Source organism: Schistocerca cancellata, chromosome 1 (genome assembly GCF_023864275.1).
Source record: "Schistocerca cancellata isolate TAMUIC-IGC-003103 chromosome 1, iqSchCanc2.1, whole genome shotgun sequence".
NCBI lineage: Eukaryota > Metazoa > Arthropoda > Insecta > Orthoptera > Acrididae > Schistocerca > Schistocerca cancellata.
The window spans coordinates 220608648-220626602 of record NC_064626.1 but is presented as its reverse complement, the minus strand read 5'-3'; the positions used below and the strand labels follow the sequence as shown (position 1 = coordinate 220626602).

The 17955-nt window shown below is 45.1% G+C and overlaps 1 protein-coding gene across 7 annotated transcripts in view; it reads right to left on the bottom strand.

The window, feature by feature from the left end:
• The window catches only part of LOC126169406 (uncharacterized), a 121008-nt gene that overhangs the window by 28875 nt on the left and 74178 nt on the right, over positions 1-17955 (bottom strand). For 4 of the 7 annotated variants that reach the window (XM_049920638.1, XM_049920643.1, XM_049920639.1 and 1 more), the window contains 2 exons: positions 17338-17526; positions 3656-3852 (listed from right to left, as the gene is read on the bottom strand). In XM_049920638.1, coding sequence (XP_049776595.1) covers positions 3656-3852; positions 17338-17526 — 386 coding nt within the window. The remainder of the gene's footprint in view (positions 1-3655; positions 3853-17337; positions 17527-17955) is intronic. The other 3 variants (XM_049920644.1, XM_049920645.1, XM_049920641.1) reach the window with 2 other exon arrangements.

Below are 17955 nucleotides of genomic sequence, written 5' to 3'. Positions count from 1 at the left end.
AGCAGTGGAGAATATATAAAACGTGTCCACGGGTGGGGGGGGGGGGGGGGTGGCGAAGATAGTGCAGTCACTGTTTTAACACGGAAATGGAGCGATTTATCACTGGCTAAGGATGGAATCATTTCCCAAACGGCTGAGTTGATAAACTTTTTGCATGACGCTCTGGTGGTAGTATTCTGTGCACGGTAGAATGCGCCGAGGCAACTGTAGTGCATCACGAGCCATAGATGACTGGGGTGAACGATAGCTGCAGAGATGTGTATGGGCGAAGACATGCAACTGTTGAGCAGTTGACCACTCACATAAACCAAGGGGCTACCAACACTGTCTCCTCAGTGACCATTCAGTGAACATTGCCGCGTATGAGCCTCTGCAGCAGGCGTCTGGTTCATGCACCCACGTTGACTGTAGTTCATCGTTGACGAAGGCTGGAATTTGCACGCCAATAGCTCAACTGGATATACACGGAGTGGCGACATGTGACCTTTTCAGGTGACTCACGTTTTACGCTAAAAATTGACAGACAACTGTTCGTGTGTATGGCTGTGCAACAGTCTTCATAATGATACAATGAAGGCTTTCACAACCGGATGTTTCAGCTGCCGAGAATTCTTCCGGGTTGTATGGCCGTGTTCCATGAAACTCTTGTATCCCTGACGTTTCGTCCAAAGCTACGTTGGACATCTTCAGATGTGCTCCTGGTTGTGCTCAGTCTTGCCAACTGACGAATCGGACGTCGAAGAACGACCTAAATACCATGGAAAGTGGGAGTGGTCTGGATTTCACGTGATAGCAGAGATAAACCTTGTCAAGGATAAATATAATTATTGATCATAGTACGTCAAAGATAAAAACTTATCATCGATTCTGTAGCGCCACTGTCCACATATCGCTGAGTTTCATAGCTTCTTCTTTTCTGTTAAAATTATCCCCATGTTTTTAAATTTCGATGGCTTCTCTATACAGCTGTGGATAATAGTTCGTCATAGTACATAAAACTTCAGTTTCCGAAAATTTCACTACGTGATCACCTGACTGACGAGCATGTTCTGCCACGGCTGACTTGTCTGTTTTCCCTAGTCGGCAAAGACTTTTATGTTTCTTCAACTGTGTATTCACATTTCTCTTTGTAGTTCCAATGTAGACCCTACCACATCTACACGGAAACTTGTATACACCGCTTGCAGACAGAGGGGGACGTTTATCCTTAAGGGAACGAGGTGCTTGGCCTATTTTCTTAGTTGGTCTGAAAATCGGTCGAACGTTATGTTTCCTTAAAATCTTGCCGATTTGATCCGTTACTGTTTTGATGAAGGATAGAGGAACCGCGTTCGCCCATCTCTGTGTCCTATCGTTGTCCTTAGGCCTCCTGTTATTCGGTCGTTATTTCCTTATTAGAGTACCCATTCTTCTCAAAAGCCTGCTTTAGCAACGGCTACGCACACCTTTAGTGTATGGAAAGTTGCAAACGTGTAAACGCACTGTAACACCAAAAGAAAGGTCCTTTTAAAAGGTGGCAGCACTGATCCCAACTTTCAAGCGGAAAGTGAAAATGGCTGCCGTCAATACTTCTTGGAAATCATAGTCGCGAGCTATAGTGAGGCGTTACCGTAGAAACGTAAACAATACTATGTTACGTGACTCGTCGCGGTAGTAGGGTGGAGCTTCTGCGCCGAGTCCACCTCAACTGTTACGGCTCTGAGGCCGGTATTACACTATCAAATTTCTTTGTCAAAGTTGATATGTCGAATATTTATGTCAAAGAAATTTGATCGTGTAATAGGGAACTTTGTCAAATGTCAACTGTCGTCAAATAAATATGATCAAATCTAGGGCCTTGCCGTAGATTTGATCATAAAAGTCGTTTGTCTTCTGTTCACTGCAATGTGAAATGCAACCGCTTGGAGCGCTGGTGTCGCTACAGCTATTTGACGTCTCAGTAGTGTGTTTGTAAATATGGCTTAAAAGTTGCTGTGTTCCTTCGACTCTTTTTTTATATTTTTAATAAACTTGTCTCGACAAGGTTGGGGTGAGCAAGGGGCACAGTGTATGCTATTAATTGTGTGTTGATGGGCAAGTGGAATATACTGCAGGCGACTTCATGTCCACAATCACAGCTACAGCCATCCACCTCTACATCTGGAAACATCCAGGCAGCTTTTCAGCTAGCCGGAATAGAGAATAGAAAATAAAACATTCTTAGCTTTCCATTCTACTTTGTTTATCCTTGAACTCTAGATTCCACAAGTTAAAAAGCGCTTCATCTGTTTCGTACTTTTTATTAATTTTGTAGTTGTTGGAACACTAATTACATTATTCAAAAATAAAAATAGTTCTTATTGCTCATATATTGTACTAAACATTTATTTACATTCACATATTGCCCCTTCAGTGCTTTATAAGTCGCTTCACACCTTTCTGGAATTACTTTGGTTAATGTGTAATGTGATAGACGAGTGCTGTGTTGTAAACTAGAGTAGCTCTCTCCTGTGTCAAGAAATTCCAGTGTCGCAGCTTGCCTGTCTTCCGCACGTAAAGCATTTCTCAAAAAGAGTATTCTCTTTTGTAACATGAGAAGCCACTTTACTGAGCAAATACTGAAATACACTCTCACCCATTGGTAAGTAATTTACGTCCTCCATTAGCAGTTCTCGAGACACATTTTGCTGAATGCTTTTATTATCTCAACATAATACCTATGGCTTCATCGAAATACAGTATGTTTCCTTTTTTTCTTCCAAATACACACACAATGCAACTGTCGTCCTAGCAACTGCAGCGCACAATAAGAGGTTGTTGTCTGCCATCTTGAAATTTGATGAAAAATATGACGACAGTGTAATACGGTATTACACTGTATTCTAAAGATTTTCTTTGAAAACGGTTTGAGTAAGGTTTATTTATATTACTTACATTCACTGGTGTTTGTGTTCCACCATGGGATACAACAACTTCAAAGTGAACAAACATCGATTGTTGAGAAGATCGCAATTTTAGATAATGTGCGTTGTCTTCTTAAGAACAGATTAGAGGGTAATTTCATGTCACTAAAGACGAAAAAGGTCTTGATAAGTGTTAGGGAGGAGGGCCTTGATAAAGAAGCTGACAATTTTGAGCAGATTATCTGTTGATTCGGTCAAAGGTATTGTTTTTGTAAAGTATAATTTTAAAAACTTCAGTTGTTTGGAATTTTTTGATTATATTTCAAACAAGCTAAATGTTGCACAAGATTAGATCTTCAGAGAAATATAACTGACTGCTGTTGATTATCACATTTAACATTGTATGTGTCAGAATTAACAATAATATATTAATGTATATGCCTGTGGGTATTATATCATTTAAATTTGAAGTGTACATCTTTTTTTTTCATTGAGCGATAATGTCCTACATTCTTGACAAATGTCGTACATTTTTTACCATTGTGTCCTACATTTCCGTTAGATAATCTGGTAACCCTAGAAATACCTCTTTTTAGCGTGACATCAAACATCTTTGTCAAACAAATTTGACGAATATTTGATCATATCTTTGATCAAATTTTTGTCAAAGAAATATAATAGTGTAATACCGGTCTTAACGGGGAGGGTGGGACGCAAGGAAAGAGACGGAGGGAGAGAGAGAGAGAGAGAGAGAGAGAGAGAGAGAGACTCACCCCGTGGTGATGACGGGCAGCGGCCTCAGGGCCCTGGGCACCGGCGTGTGGATGCGCTTGAGCAGGTGCGCCGCTTGGCCGCGGATGGCGCGCGCCTCGTCGTCGAACGACTGCAACAAACGGAAACTGTCCTGCCTACAGCGGGTCAGCAAGAGAGCGGGCCAGAAGCGACGGCCGTCTGCGAACAGGGCAGCGACCTGACAGTCAAACAAGATACCACACTCAATACACACTAACAGGGTACCCAAGATCTGTGAAAACTTACGTTACGTTTTGTGCAAGCTGGAGGGACGAACAAAACGAAGACAGTTTATTACAAAACAATTCTCTAGATATACAGGGTGTCACAAAAATAACTGTACAACTTTGAAAATTCGTACATATTTATTTATACGACTTACAGACTTAGTCTTGGTGTCATCTTAAAGGACAGTAGATGAAGTGTTTGAATCACGTGGTTCACTAGTGCATAATCACGCCACCGCAAGCGCTAGCGGCACTTGCAGCAAAGATGGCTGCCTTAGCAAGTCTCGAGTGTGCCCACTGTGTGTTTTGGTTTGACGAGTGGGAGTCTGCGACAATTGCGCACCGTAAATTTTGTACAGAGTATGGTAAAGAACCTCCAAGTAGGTCTACTATTTATGAGTGACTTTACTGTTTTATGTCCGGTAAGGCATAACAAATCCTCAAGTTGTCCCCAAGTGTCTGAAGATGTCCTAGAGCAAGTGAACAGTCCTACAAAATCTGGCGTGCTTCTCGAGAGCAAGGCATTCCAAAAATGGCTGCCTGGAGTTTGTTAAGAAAATTGTTGTATCTCAAAGTTTGCAATGGTACAAGAACTAAAAAAACACTGATAAGACTGCTTGTACGGGTTTTTGTGTGGAAATGTTATATCGATTGGATGACAACGAAGTTTCATTGGAAAGTTAATCTTTAGTGATGAGTCCATTTTTCACTTAAAAATTTGGAGACCAAGCCCGAGCATATCTCAGGCCACATCACTGTGTTCAAAAGACTGTACCCAAGTATAGTTAGGGCCGCGATTTTCTCGACGCATGAGCCACGAGTTGCTCGAAAATTGGACTGGGACTCATTTCGTATGTAAACAATGTGGACGTCTCGCTGACTGTCCCTTGATAAGTGCTGCCTTCTGTTGTCAACTGCTAGACTTATTTCGAAAGAAATATTAGCGAATGTAACAGCCGCTGTCGCGGATGGCTGAGCCAAATTGTGGTCACACTCATGCAATTTCGTGCAGTACTCGTTAGGTTTTGCAGTTTGCTGTAATTCTGCCACGAATGCATCACGTTTGTTGAGTGACGGATATGTTGTGCCTGTCCTTTCTAACATGTCTTAAAAACACAGACACCATTTTGATCCAGCAGCCTCTATGAATTAAGATTCAAGGTCTGTAATTCCTTTGTGTTTTGTTGAGTGAGCAAGAAATTACTCTTGAAGATATGTCAATCATACATGTGCAAGTAACGCTTTAAATAATGGCGGAGATGACCAGTCTCCACAGCAAAGTATTCCTCTAAGTGTCCAGTCTTCAAAGTGCTAAGTGATAAAATTAATAAGCAACTGTAGGGTTTGGGGCAGTGAAAATCCATGAAAATTCTGGAACATGAATGTCATAGCCCAAAAATTGAAAATTGACTGTGTTTTGTGCATTCAGCAAGAGCAAAGTTTACGGAACTTTCTTTTTCCAAGAGAAAACTATCAACAGAATAGCGTACTCTGATATACTGGAAAACTTTCTAATCCCACAAAATCCCCAGAACGCAGCATACAGTTTATGCAAGATGGCAGTCTGCCACACTACATCTCAGACGTCCTGGGTTTCCTAAATGTCCACCTTCCATGTAAATGGATGGACTGAGGTGCTCCAATTTCATGGCCCCCATTTACACCGAACCTGACATCTCTTGATTTTTTCTTTTGGGGTTCCTCAAGGATACTATCTTTGTTCCACCTTTACCAGCTTCTATACCAGAGTTCAGAACTAGAACCCACCTCTCAATTCAATAAGTCACACCTGACATACTGTAGCGAGTTTGGCAAGAAATCAAATTCAGATGGGATGTGTGCCACATAACCAATGGAAGTCACATTGAGCCTGTCTAGGCATAAGGTAAAAAACGTGATGTATTTGTGTATAAAATGACATCGAAACCACGCCTGTAAGTTAAATGGATAAATCAGTATGAGCTTTCAAAGTTGTCGAGTCCTTAATGATAAACCCATTACTAATATTACCACTTTACAATAGGTATCTTCTATCTACATTGTACGTAAATGAGATAGAATACTTTTTGAAAAACATCATCGTCACCTTTGAATGTTAAAACTATTTATTCATGAATCCACAATTGCAAGCACATGCCATTATTTTTAAAAAATCTATAAATGTGTGCGGGGTGAAACTGAACTCCACTGATAAAATTTCTGGGGTTATTCAGGGATATTATTTGAGTATTTTTGGATAAGGGACCTATGGTCTCTAGTGGATCGTTACAGAACAACTGCAGTTATTTTGATTTCTTTCACTCATTTATCTTTGTATCTGTTTTACACAATAGCGCAAATGTCGATGATATGCACTGTTTGTCTGGTTTGGAAACAAAGCTGTTCCATCCACTCGCGGTCCTTGTGTTGACAACAGTTTTTCACTTCACCTTCGAACTCGGTTTCAGCACTATTCGGTTCCGTTTTGGGTTTGTCTTTTCAGCAGCGTTAGTTGCTCATTAACAGTAATATGCAGCAGGACTGATAGGACTACTGATGAAGAATTGGGTAATAAATACCTCGTGTGAGTGTTTACTGAATGCATTGGGAGAGTAACACACTGATGCTAGGCTGATTTATACCTATGTGTAACACCAACCACATCACAAGTGTTTCATATCAGTCTAAAAGCTGCTGTACTATTCTGTGTTTTGTGTTGTGCTTTTTGATAATTACTCATTACAGGCTTTTTGACTGTCGTACCGGTCTTTTCGTAAAAACCAAAGGAAACGGGGATAAAAACAGAATAAATCGTAATTGCATTATTACTATGTTATGAGCTATTGCAAGCCATGGATGCATCACACAAAAATACTCAGAAAATACCCGTGAACAAAATGTCGCTGGAGTTTGGGTTCACCCAGTATATGTCATCATCACACTCAAAAGCTGAGTATTTAACGTTGTAAGTATCTTTTGGATAAATAACATTAATAATACATGTTCATTGTATGATAAACAACGAGATTGCCAACCATTCCCCTCTTAATACTTAAGTGGCTGTAAAGCCTCTATGTTCAAATAATTTGTGGAGTTTTTTGGAGAGAAAAAACTCAGGTGTCAGCCAGCAATCCTCTGGGGTGTAGGAGGGAAGTTGTGGGCGATCTGTGAGAGAGTTGGTGTTTATAACAGTTACGGTTTCGATGTTGAAACTTATTCATCAGTAGTTGACTTATTCTTGTGTACAGGACACCTAGAAAAATATGCAAATGTATTCCCATACGCTAGTGTGAAATTCTAATCAGTTTTTGTGGTGTTTATAGGTCGTCTCCCTCTTTGATTGCAGAGGGTGAGATGACAGCTGCTCCGCCGTCAAATGGGACTCCACTGTGGTGTGTTCCGACTGCAGCCGCAATAAGGCTTCGCACGACATCACGGTATCTTCGACGACGAGACGAAGTTCGTTTCAGTTTTATTATGATGCTCTTGCTCTACATAAATAGGTAGCGATAACTGCTGTGTGTAAGAGCATGCAGAGGGGCTGTTGAGCAACATTCGTATACATTCCCTGAAATAAAACCGTGCAGTTCAATGTTCGAAGATTCATGTGCAAACCATTCTCTTCCAAAACCTGCCGCTGCCAGGCTGTCCACGGCTAATTGCGTCGTAACAAATGGAGATGTTCTGAGGCAACTTAACCCATTCCAAATAAACTGCAGAGCCGTGTAAATTACCGCTAGTGTGCTTGTAAGACGTTAAGTCATTGAGGATAAACGGGGTTCAAGTTTACCTTGCGCAACGCCTATTGCCTCAGAGAGGCATGTTGCCAGGACAGTCGGCTTGGGCGTCTTCCAATTGCTCCAGATACCATCTGCCGGTCTAAATAGCAGACACCTACTCTTGACTGCCTCCGCTGCTGCAGCCAACCGTTGGCTTTGTCTCAGGAGTGTCGACAGTGCCTTCTTTTGCAATGACGCATAACAAAAACTGACTAGCTGAAGACCTTTTATCATTTTTTACGTGCAGAGAGAAGTGAGTATACCTGAAACCAGTCCCCGCAGGGAAACAGAATCATATTTCGCGGTAACTCTATGGTGGGGCAAGAGTTATTCGTTAAAAGCACATATCATCAAATGCAGCTTCAAAACCGATGAATATTAATTAAAATTACGATCCAGACGTCCGAGAAATGTCAGTTAGAACTCAGCCTTCGTATCGAACATGTCGGCACTCGACTATGTGCAAATAGCGTGTACTGCGATTGAGCTGCTTGTCTTGAAAACAAAAGCGGATATTATACAGGACGAATGGACTAGGAGATCCAGAATGAGATTTTCACTCTGCAGCGGAGTGTGCGCTGATGTGAAACTTCCTGGCAGATTAAAACTGTGTGTCAGACCGGGACTCGAACTCCTTTCTTTCAGGAGTGGCAGTTCTGCAAGGTTCGCAGGAGAGATTCTGCAGTAAAGTTTGGAAGGTAGGAGACGAGGTACTGGCAGAAATAAAGCTGTGAGGGTGGGGTGTGAGTCGTACTAGGGTGGCTCAGATGGTAGAGCACTTGCCCGCGAAAGGCAAAGGTCCCGTGTTCGAGTCTCGGTCCGGCACACAGTTTTAATCTGCCAGGAAGTTTCATTTTCCTTGTTCATCATTCAGTTAATATTAAAATCGCTCCTTATGGCGAGTTTTCTTAAGGCTCTCTCTCTCTCTCTCGGTACTGATTTCCGATTTCATTGTCTTCATTGAACTTCTGGAAGTATTTGTCGAGTGTAAGATCTGGTCTGCTGCACGAATGAACCTCGATAAATCGTTTGTAATTGGGAGTGGACAAATGTAATTGTGTGACTGGGCTATCTTGATTTATGTTTCTTCCGCTTTAAAATATACTTTCACGTTGAACTTCACTGAAGCCCTTTCATTTACTCTAGCTTTCCCCTGTCTATTTTTTTATTAATTATATCACCGACTTGGCAACAAAGCTCAGAAAGTTGGTGAACAAGACTGATGTCTACGTACCAGGGACAGAAGACCAGCAGGTGAGTGGCGCTCTCGCCGTCTGATAGGGAAAATGTGTTGGGGTCATCCTTTGATTTATCTGTCTCACTGATGTGACGACAGCTGCGATCATTGAAACCTCGCGTTCTAAACATGAGATAACTCCAGTCGCTACAGCGCGTCCCAGGCATAAACATTGTGCAATAATATCGTGCCGTAGTTGCACTTGCGCGCATTATGTGACACAGTATTGTTGCTCAAAAAATACTGAGAGTGGTCACGAATCCCAGTGCCGTATGGGGATGGTGTTGGAGTCAGGGAACAGGAGTGGGGAAGAGGTGAACGCAGGTTTAGGTTAAATGCGCCAACAAGGCGACGTGTGACCTACGACCTGTACCGCTGCAGCGTAAACGTACCTTTGTAATCGAACGGCAATTTACTCGACAGACCGAGGCTTATCTTCTACGAAAACGGGAAACCACTGATGGAACATCAAACGCAGAGGAATACGTAGCACAGTGGTGACTTCTACACATAAAACTAACAGAGTATATACACTCCTGGAAATGGAAAAAAGAACACATTGACACCGGTGTGTCATACCCACCATACTTGCTCCGGACACTGCGAGAGGGCTGTACAAGCAATTATCACACGCACGGCACAGCGGACACACCAGGAACCGCGGTGTTGGCCGTCGAATGGCGCTAGCTGCGCAGCATTTGTGCACCGCCGCCGTCAGTGTCAGCCAGTTTGCCGTGGCATACGGAGCTCCATCGCAGTCTTTAACACTGGTAGCATGCCGCGACAGCGTGGACGTGAACCGTATGTGCAGTTGACGGACTTTGAGCGAGGGCGTATAGTGGGCATGCGGGAGGCCGGGTGGACGTACCGCCGAATTGCTCAACACGTGGGGCGTGAGGTCTCCACAGTACATCGATGTTGTCGCCAGTGGTCGGCGGAAGGTGCACGTGCCCGTCGACCTGGGACCAGACCGCAGCGACGCACGGATGCACGCCAAGACCGTCGGATCCTACGCAGTGCCGTAGGGGACCGCACCGCCACTTCCCAGCAAATTAGGGACACTGTTGCTCCTGGGGTATCGGCGAGGACCATTCGCAACCGTCTCCATGAAGCTGGGCTACGGTCCCGCACACCGTTAGGCCGTCTTCCACTCACGCCCCAACATCGTGCAGCCCGCCTCCAGTGGTGTCGCGACAGGCGTGAATGGAGGGACGAATGGAGACGTGTCGTCTTCAGCGATGAGAGTCGCTTCTGCCTTGGTGCCAATGATGGTCGTATGCGTGTTTGGCGCCGTGCAGGTGAGCGCCACAATCAGGACTGCATACGACCGAGGCACACAGGGCCAACACCCGGCATCAGGGTGTGGGGAGCGATCTCCTACACTGGCCGTACACCACTGGTGATCGTCGAGGGGACACTGAATAGTGCACGGTACATCCAAACCGTCATCGAACCCATCGTTCTACCATTCCTAGACCGGCAAGGGAACTTGCTGTTCCAACAGGACAATGCACGTCCGCATGTATCCCGCGCCACCCAACGTGGTCTAGAAGGTGTAAGTCAACTACCCTGGCCAGCAAGATCTCCGGATCTGTCCCCCATTGAGCATGTTTGGGACTGGATGAAGCGTCGTCTCACGCGGTCTGCACGTCCAGCACGAACGCTGGTCCAACTGAGGCGCCAGGTGGAAATGGCATGGCAAGCCGTTCCACAGGACTACATCCAGCATCTCTACGATCGTCTCCATGGGAGAATAGCAGCCTACATTGCTGCGAAAGGTGGATATACACTGTACTAGTGCCGACATTGTGCATGCTCTGTTGCCTGTGTCTATGTGCCTGTGGTTCTGTCAGTGTGATCATGTGATGTATCTGACCCCAGGAATGTGTCAATAAAGTTTCCCCTTCCTGGGACAATGAATTCACGGTGTTCTTATTTCAATTTCCAGGAGTGTACTCATTTACGGAGGCGGTCTCCAAATAGCATCACAATTTACACTTGTACGTTCAAGAAAAGTGCGTAAGTGTTGAGACGCAGCCGGCCGAAGTGGCCGTGCGGTTAAAGGCGCTGCAGTCTGGAACCGCAAGACCGCTACGGTCGCAGGTTCGAATCCTGCCTCGGGCATGGATGTTTGTGATGTCCTTATGTTAGTTAGGTTTAACTAGTTCTAAGTTCTAGGGGACTAATGACCTCAGCAGTTGAGTCCCATAGTGCTCAGAGCCATTTGAACCATTTTGTTGAGACGCTTTATCCGATGAAACTTCGAGGGAAGATGCCTTTATCAGTTCAAATGGCTAACAATCTTTGTTGAAAATACTGCTCGTATATAGCAAAAATCCTTTTGTACCATTTTCAAAATATCCTCTTACACTAACATCAGGTTTGAATACGTCAGTCGCGGGCGGTAATCAAGGTACGTGATTCTGTTATGAAAACGGGTTTGCAACAATTATCAAAATATTTATTGATTTTGTCGTCATTGTAAGCAATATTCTTTCGTTGTCGTCACAGATTTTGTGTAACAGAGGCTAAATCTAATTTAGGAAACGGAAAACACATATGCTGTCAAGTTAAATAGGAAAAGGCTTCATCTCAGATACAGTGACAGTAAGCACGAAATAATAAATAAACATCAATTGTATGACTTCTGATTTAAGGGTAGGCCATGTGACAGGAATGACAATACTAAAGTAAGACTACCTTCCCTTGTACACCTACCAAAGGTCACATATCATTATTTCTACAGACGCCAGGCAGTGATATACAATTGCACGAATCTTTATCCCTAGAACGATACAGTGGTGAACTGGGCCCTGCTTCAATTGGCTAATGGCGTTAGCAACCACTCGCCTATCTCAATGGCCACATTACTTGCCGTTTTCCGCTTAGTGATCCGCTGCCATTGAGACGACGCCCCCTTACATTCCCAGATTTTATTTCAAATACGCATTACAAGAAATATACGTGAAACAGACACGATAGGACACAAGCGAACTGAGATGTCAGCGACAAAGATAGCCATGAAAATGGGACAAGAAGAAAGGTGGGAATGGAGATCATAGGAGATCTGAAATTAAACATGTCTCCCGATACTGTAGCGTCCTTTTAAATACCCCTTGCGTGTTTCGATAATCACAACAGCTGATGATAATACTTTCATCGATTCCTTGTCCACCTCTACTGAGATGGTTGTAGGTACCCCCTCCCCACAGTAAAAAACAATTGGCTTAAGTGTCAAATGCACAAACAGGAACTCCGCTTCTAATCCATTATTCGGTAAATGCAGCTTTGAGAAAATTGTAGAAATATGAGGGGCGTTTAAGAAGTATTGGAACACATATTTCTTTCGGCCAATTTCGGTTGAAAAACTGCAGAATTTCTTGTGAGACATCGTGGAATATTCCCACTTTCGCCCCTGTAGTTTCATGATTTACAGATAGATGGCGGCGCTTACGTAGTTTTCAAAATCGCGTCTGTAACGGAGGTGCATTCCAAGCAGAGTGCTGTCACTGAGTTTCTTTTGGCGGAAAACCGGAGCATCGCAGATAGTCATAGGCGCTTGCAGAATGTCTACGGTGACATGGCAGTGAACAAACGCACGGCAAGGCGTTACACGAGGCCTCTGTCATCATCGCAACAAGCTCCTGTCCGATCTCCCAAGCGCCACCTGGCCGACCACAGCTGTGAGTCCTACAGTGCTGGAACGTGCGGACACTCTCATTCGAGGTGATGCAAACGAATTTCTCTTCTCCCTGACAATGCAAGGCCTCACTCAAGTCTGCGCACCTTTCGACTTCCATCTGTCTGTCCCACTGAAGGATGTACACTGCGGGAAGCAGTATGTTGATGATGGGGATGTTATTGATCCAGCAACATGTTGGCTCCGACGTCGACCAATACAGTGGTACCATGCATGCATGGAGGCCCTCCCAGTAAGGTGGCGTTAGACTGTCGCATTGAACGGAGACTATTTAAAAAAATAGGGTTTTGTAACCAAAAAAATAAGAAATAATATGGTATGTGGGAGTCCTGAATAAAACCAATCTGCTTTCAGAACAAAAAATGTGTTGCATTACTTATCGAACGCCCCTTGTAAATGTACAGATGAGGGATTCTGTTATGATGAAAAGATGACCAAGGAGACTTACGCCTTAAAAAACGCCAACATTTCGCACGTCATGAACATAGAAATTCTACCAATAAAAATGTGACCAGCACAACAGACAAATGCAATTTCAATGGACAGCAACAAAGCAGCTAGATGTTCCAAGTAGTATGTATATCAGGAGCAGAGAGATCGTTCTCTGCAGCTCAATACAGAAAATACATTCCGACGTCGCCAGCTTGCCCTCAGTGTTTCTCTCCTTAGCTGCCCAATGCTGAAAACTGGCAACGCTAGTACATACTCTAAGTGAGAACTCAGTCTATGTTTCTTGGAAAATACAAACAAACACAAACAACAGCAATGGTTCTTTGTGTCATGCATAAGCAACACTATGACAACGAGATAACAGTCATCAAACGTACACTAGCATGAAGTTATTAGCGAATGTCCTGCAGCTTCACTGGGAACTGAACTAGAATTGGTTTCCACATCCGCCAACGGCAATGACAAGGACTCTTCTCTGGCATCGGAGGCGGAAGAAATTATCATACCGCAATCTCTGTCAAGAATCGACAATAACGAAAGCGCCGTCCAACCGGACATACACACTCCCGTAATACTGGCTATCAACGATCGTTACAAGGTCAATAGTGATGATTCTTCCACATGCCACGTGTTATGCCCTCAGTAACGTTACGTGTTCTGGGCACAACCTCTCTAGCTGAGTGAGGCATACGAGCAAGGCAACTTGAGACCCTCTTTATCTCTTTCGTAAAGACTGCGCTGACTACATACATACAAATCATCACATCGCTACATCGATCAGATCGGACTTGGATACTGCATTTCTCTGACTGCAATGAACTTTGTATTATTCACGGACTGGTTTTCGAGGGAGGGGGGAAATCTCTGGTTTACAGTGCTTCTGCTCTGCCACTGTTTTTGACCTTCTAGTATAGCTTAATTAATTAAGCAGTGCGTCCAGTGGGGCAGCCAGCTGTCGATAGAAACTGCGCGGCAGATTAACGACGTCAGCTCTGACACACCAGCTACCCTTAATATCGTTTTTAGGTGTATTGTCTGTTCAGGCAAATGCTGAACCAGCCCTTTCTCCGCCTTAGAGAATAAGACACACAAACAACTGCAAGAGGCAGTCAAATGAAAACCGAACACCTGTCATAACAGACAGTCGACCTGATAGGCGGTTCCACAGTTGTTACGTTACGACACGGTCACCAGTGTGGTAGTTGAACGGCATAATGCCACATCACAGGTGCACGCAGGTGTCGGGTTATGACCTTCGTTATCGGCAGACTGGTCTAGTGTTTTCGTTTAGCTGTTAAATATCGAAGAGCTAGTGACTTTCAGACAATCGGACGAAGTCTACGCTTCAGTGATTTGGTTGGGAAACACTGCAGCATGCTCCGTACAGCTTTGCTCCTTCAGCGGGCGATTTTCACATTTTTGGCGACCTGAAGAACGACCTGCGTGGATGTCGGTTTCAGTCGAACGAGGAAGTGCAAGAGTGGGTGCGATTGAGGATCCGTCAGCGGCCAAAGTTGTTCTCTGCAACAGGAACTGATTGTCTCGTTTCCCAGTGGGATAAATAACGCGTATGGTGATTACTTTTGAATGGAACCATTGTCCCATTGTGGGGGGTGTTTGGGTTTCACTTGACTGCCAATTATAGAGTAGAATAACACAAGTTTTCATGATACACAGGTAAATGTTGTACACCAACTCCTTTCGTTAGGTTAACTGACGACTGTGGCGAAAGGGAGGCCATCCGGCCACAAAGTTGAAATCAAATAAAATTTGACAAATCATGATATTCGTGGACACTACGATGACCCGAACGCTAGGAAAGAGCGAGAATTTTTAGCTGTTATTCGGTCTGTGAGGCCAACGGCCTTGCCGCAGTGGTAGCACCGGTTCCCGTCAGATCACCGAAGTTAAGCGCTGTCGGGCTGGGCTAGCACTTGGATGGGTGACCACCCGGTCTACTTGATTGAGAAGTAGCGGCTCCGGTCCCGGAAACTGACATACGTCCGGGAGAGCGGTGTGCTGACCACATGCTCCTCCATATCCGCATCCAGTGACGCCTGTGGGCTGAGAATGACACGGCGGCCGGTCGGTACCGTTGGGCCTTCATGGCCTGTTCGGGAGGAGTTTAGTTTAGTTTTTTAGTTCTGTCTCTGAATGAGTTTTATTGGTATTTTAGAAAAGAGTGCATGATGATGAACTATAATAGTGTATGAAACTTCCTGGCAGATTAATACTATATGCCAGACCGATACTCGAGCTCGGGGCCGTTGCTTTAGCGTGGAGTGTAGTTTACGGCATGGCACAAACCTTTTTATACATATAATTCTTGCCCTTTTGGTGTCTTAGAAGTGTAGTGAGTATGGCTGTATCGTCTAGGAGATTGGGGGGATTGTAATGAGTATGTGTATAGTGTAATAGTATGTTAGCGTTGTTAATGATTATGATGAAGCTGCCAGTGCGTGGGCCACTCGTCTCGAATAGCAACAAATGGATCGCCATCTGCGTAGCACCTACGCTACTGGCCATTATAATTGCTACACCAAGAAGAACTGCAGATGATAAACGGGTACTCATTGCACAAATATATTATACTAGAACTGACATGTGATTACATTTTCACGCAATTTGGGTGCATAGATCCTGAGAAATCAGTACCCAGAACAACCAACTCTAGCCGTAATAACAGCCTTGATACGCCTGGGCACTGAGTCAAACAGAGCTCGGATGGCGTGTACAGGTACAGCTACCCATGCAGCTTCAACACGATACCACAGTTCATCAACAGTAGTGACTGGTGTATTGGCCACCATTCACCAGATGTTTTCAGTTGGTGAGAGATCTGGAGAATGTGCTGGCCAGGGCAGCAGTCGAATATTTTCTGTATCCAGGAAGGCCCGTACAGGACGTGCAACATGCGGTCGTGCATTATTCTGCTGAAACGTAGGGTTCCGCAGGGATCGAATGAAGGATAGAGTCGTGGGTCGTAGCACATCTGAAATGTAACGTCCACTGTTCAAAGTGCCGTCAATGCGAACAAGAGGTGACCGAGACGTGTAACCAATGGCACCCCATACCATCACGCCGGGTGATACGCGAGTATGGCGATGACGAATACACGCCTCCAATGTGAGTTCACCGTGATGTCGCCAAACACAGATGAGACCATCATGATGCCGTAAACAGAACCTGGGTTCATCCGAAAAAATGACGTTTTGCCATTCGTGCACCCAGGTTCGTCGTTGAGTACAACATCTCAGGCGCTCCTGTCTGTGATGCAGCGTCAAGGGTAACCGCAGCCATGGTCTCGGAGCTGATAGTCCATGCTGCTGCAAACGTCGTCGAACTGTTCGTGCGGGATGGTTGTTGTCTTGCAAACGTCCCCATCTGTTGACTAAGGGATCGAGACGTGGCTGCACGATCCGTTACAACCATGCGGATAAGATGCCTGTCATCTCGACTGCTAGTGATACGAGGCCGTTGGGATCCAGCACGGCGTTCCGTATTACCCTCCTGAACCCACCGATTCCATATTCTACTAACAGTCATTGGATCTCGACCAACGCGAGCAGCAATGTCTCGATACGATAAACCGCAATCGCGATAGGCTACAATCCGACCTTTATCGAAGTCGGAAACGTGATGGTACGCATTTCTCCTCCTTACACGAGGCATCACAACGTTTCACCAGGCAACGCCGGTCAACTACTGTTTGTGTATGAGAAATCGGTTGGAAACTTTCCTCATGTCAGCACGTTGTAGGTGTCGCCACCGGCGGCAACCTTGTGTGAATGCTCTGAAAAGCTAATAATTTGCATATTACAGGATCTTCTTCCTGGCGGTTAAATTTCGTGTCTGTAGCACGTCATCTTCGTGGTGTAGCAATTTTAATGGCCAGTGGTGTAGTTCGTTCCCATCTGAAGGACAGGTCACCATCAACAGCGTCGTATGTCCTGCCTTCATGAGACAGTACAGACAGACTTACCATTTGATCCCGGACTTAGGTGTAAGATCCAGTGTTCAGGAACTCTACGCCACCACCTCCCCTCCTGCTGCTGGCCAAGTATTGGGGTGAAAATGTCGCACCAACAGATTTAACCAGCGTTAGCGACCTTAGGCCTACTCAATTTTCAAGTCACCCCAAAACATGCAAGGCACGTGGAACCACGGTACACTTTTGGACGCTACTGCGCAACACCCCACCATTCACCTCACATTAGGGTGGCAGCACGTCAGCTAACGAGAGAGACTGGTGGAAAAGCGGAAGAGACAGTGAACAAGGAGGTCGGCTTACCACGATGGATCTGGAGTTGAGGAAGTCCTCGGCGGGCTGGTAGGCGAGAGACGGGCGCATGCGGTGGTTGATGCGGTCGATCTCGGCCATGATGACGGAGGGCCTGGTGCGCGTCGAGAAGGTGGGCGCCGACACCGCCGTCAGCCGCATGTGCCCCGCGTACGGGATGATGTGGTGGTACGTCTGGCCCTGCGCCACCACACCGCTGTACGCTAACCGCCGCCGACACCGCACCCTGCGACCTGCGGCCTACGTCACCCAGCAGCTCGCTTGGTCCTTAACCGGGAATTTGGTCTAGCAATTCATTTTCTTTGGCCTAGCACAGCCGGAGGTTGAGGAACCAAAACGCCAACGCCTCCTCCGGTACAGTATGTATAAATTATTTTATTTTCTCGTTATGCCGCACATCTTCGGAATTCCCCCGATCTCCCACCTAATATTATTAAGTTACCAGTCTTTCAGGTGGTCTGATACTGCTCTGCATCTCTTCTTATCTTGTGATATACTTTTCATCGCTGCGTACACCTAACATACTCACGAGGTGCAAACTTCGTACATTTTTAGCTATCTATCAGGACAACATAACGGCCAAGTTGTTGTTGTTGTTGTGGTCTTAAG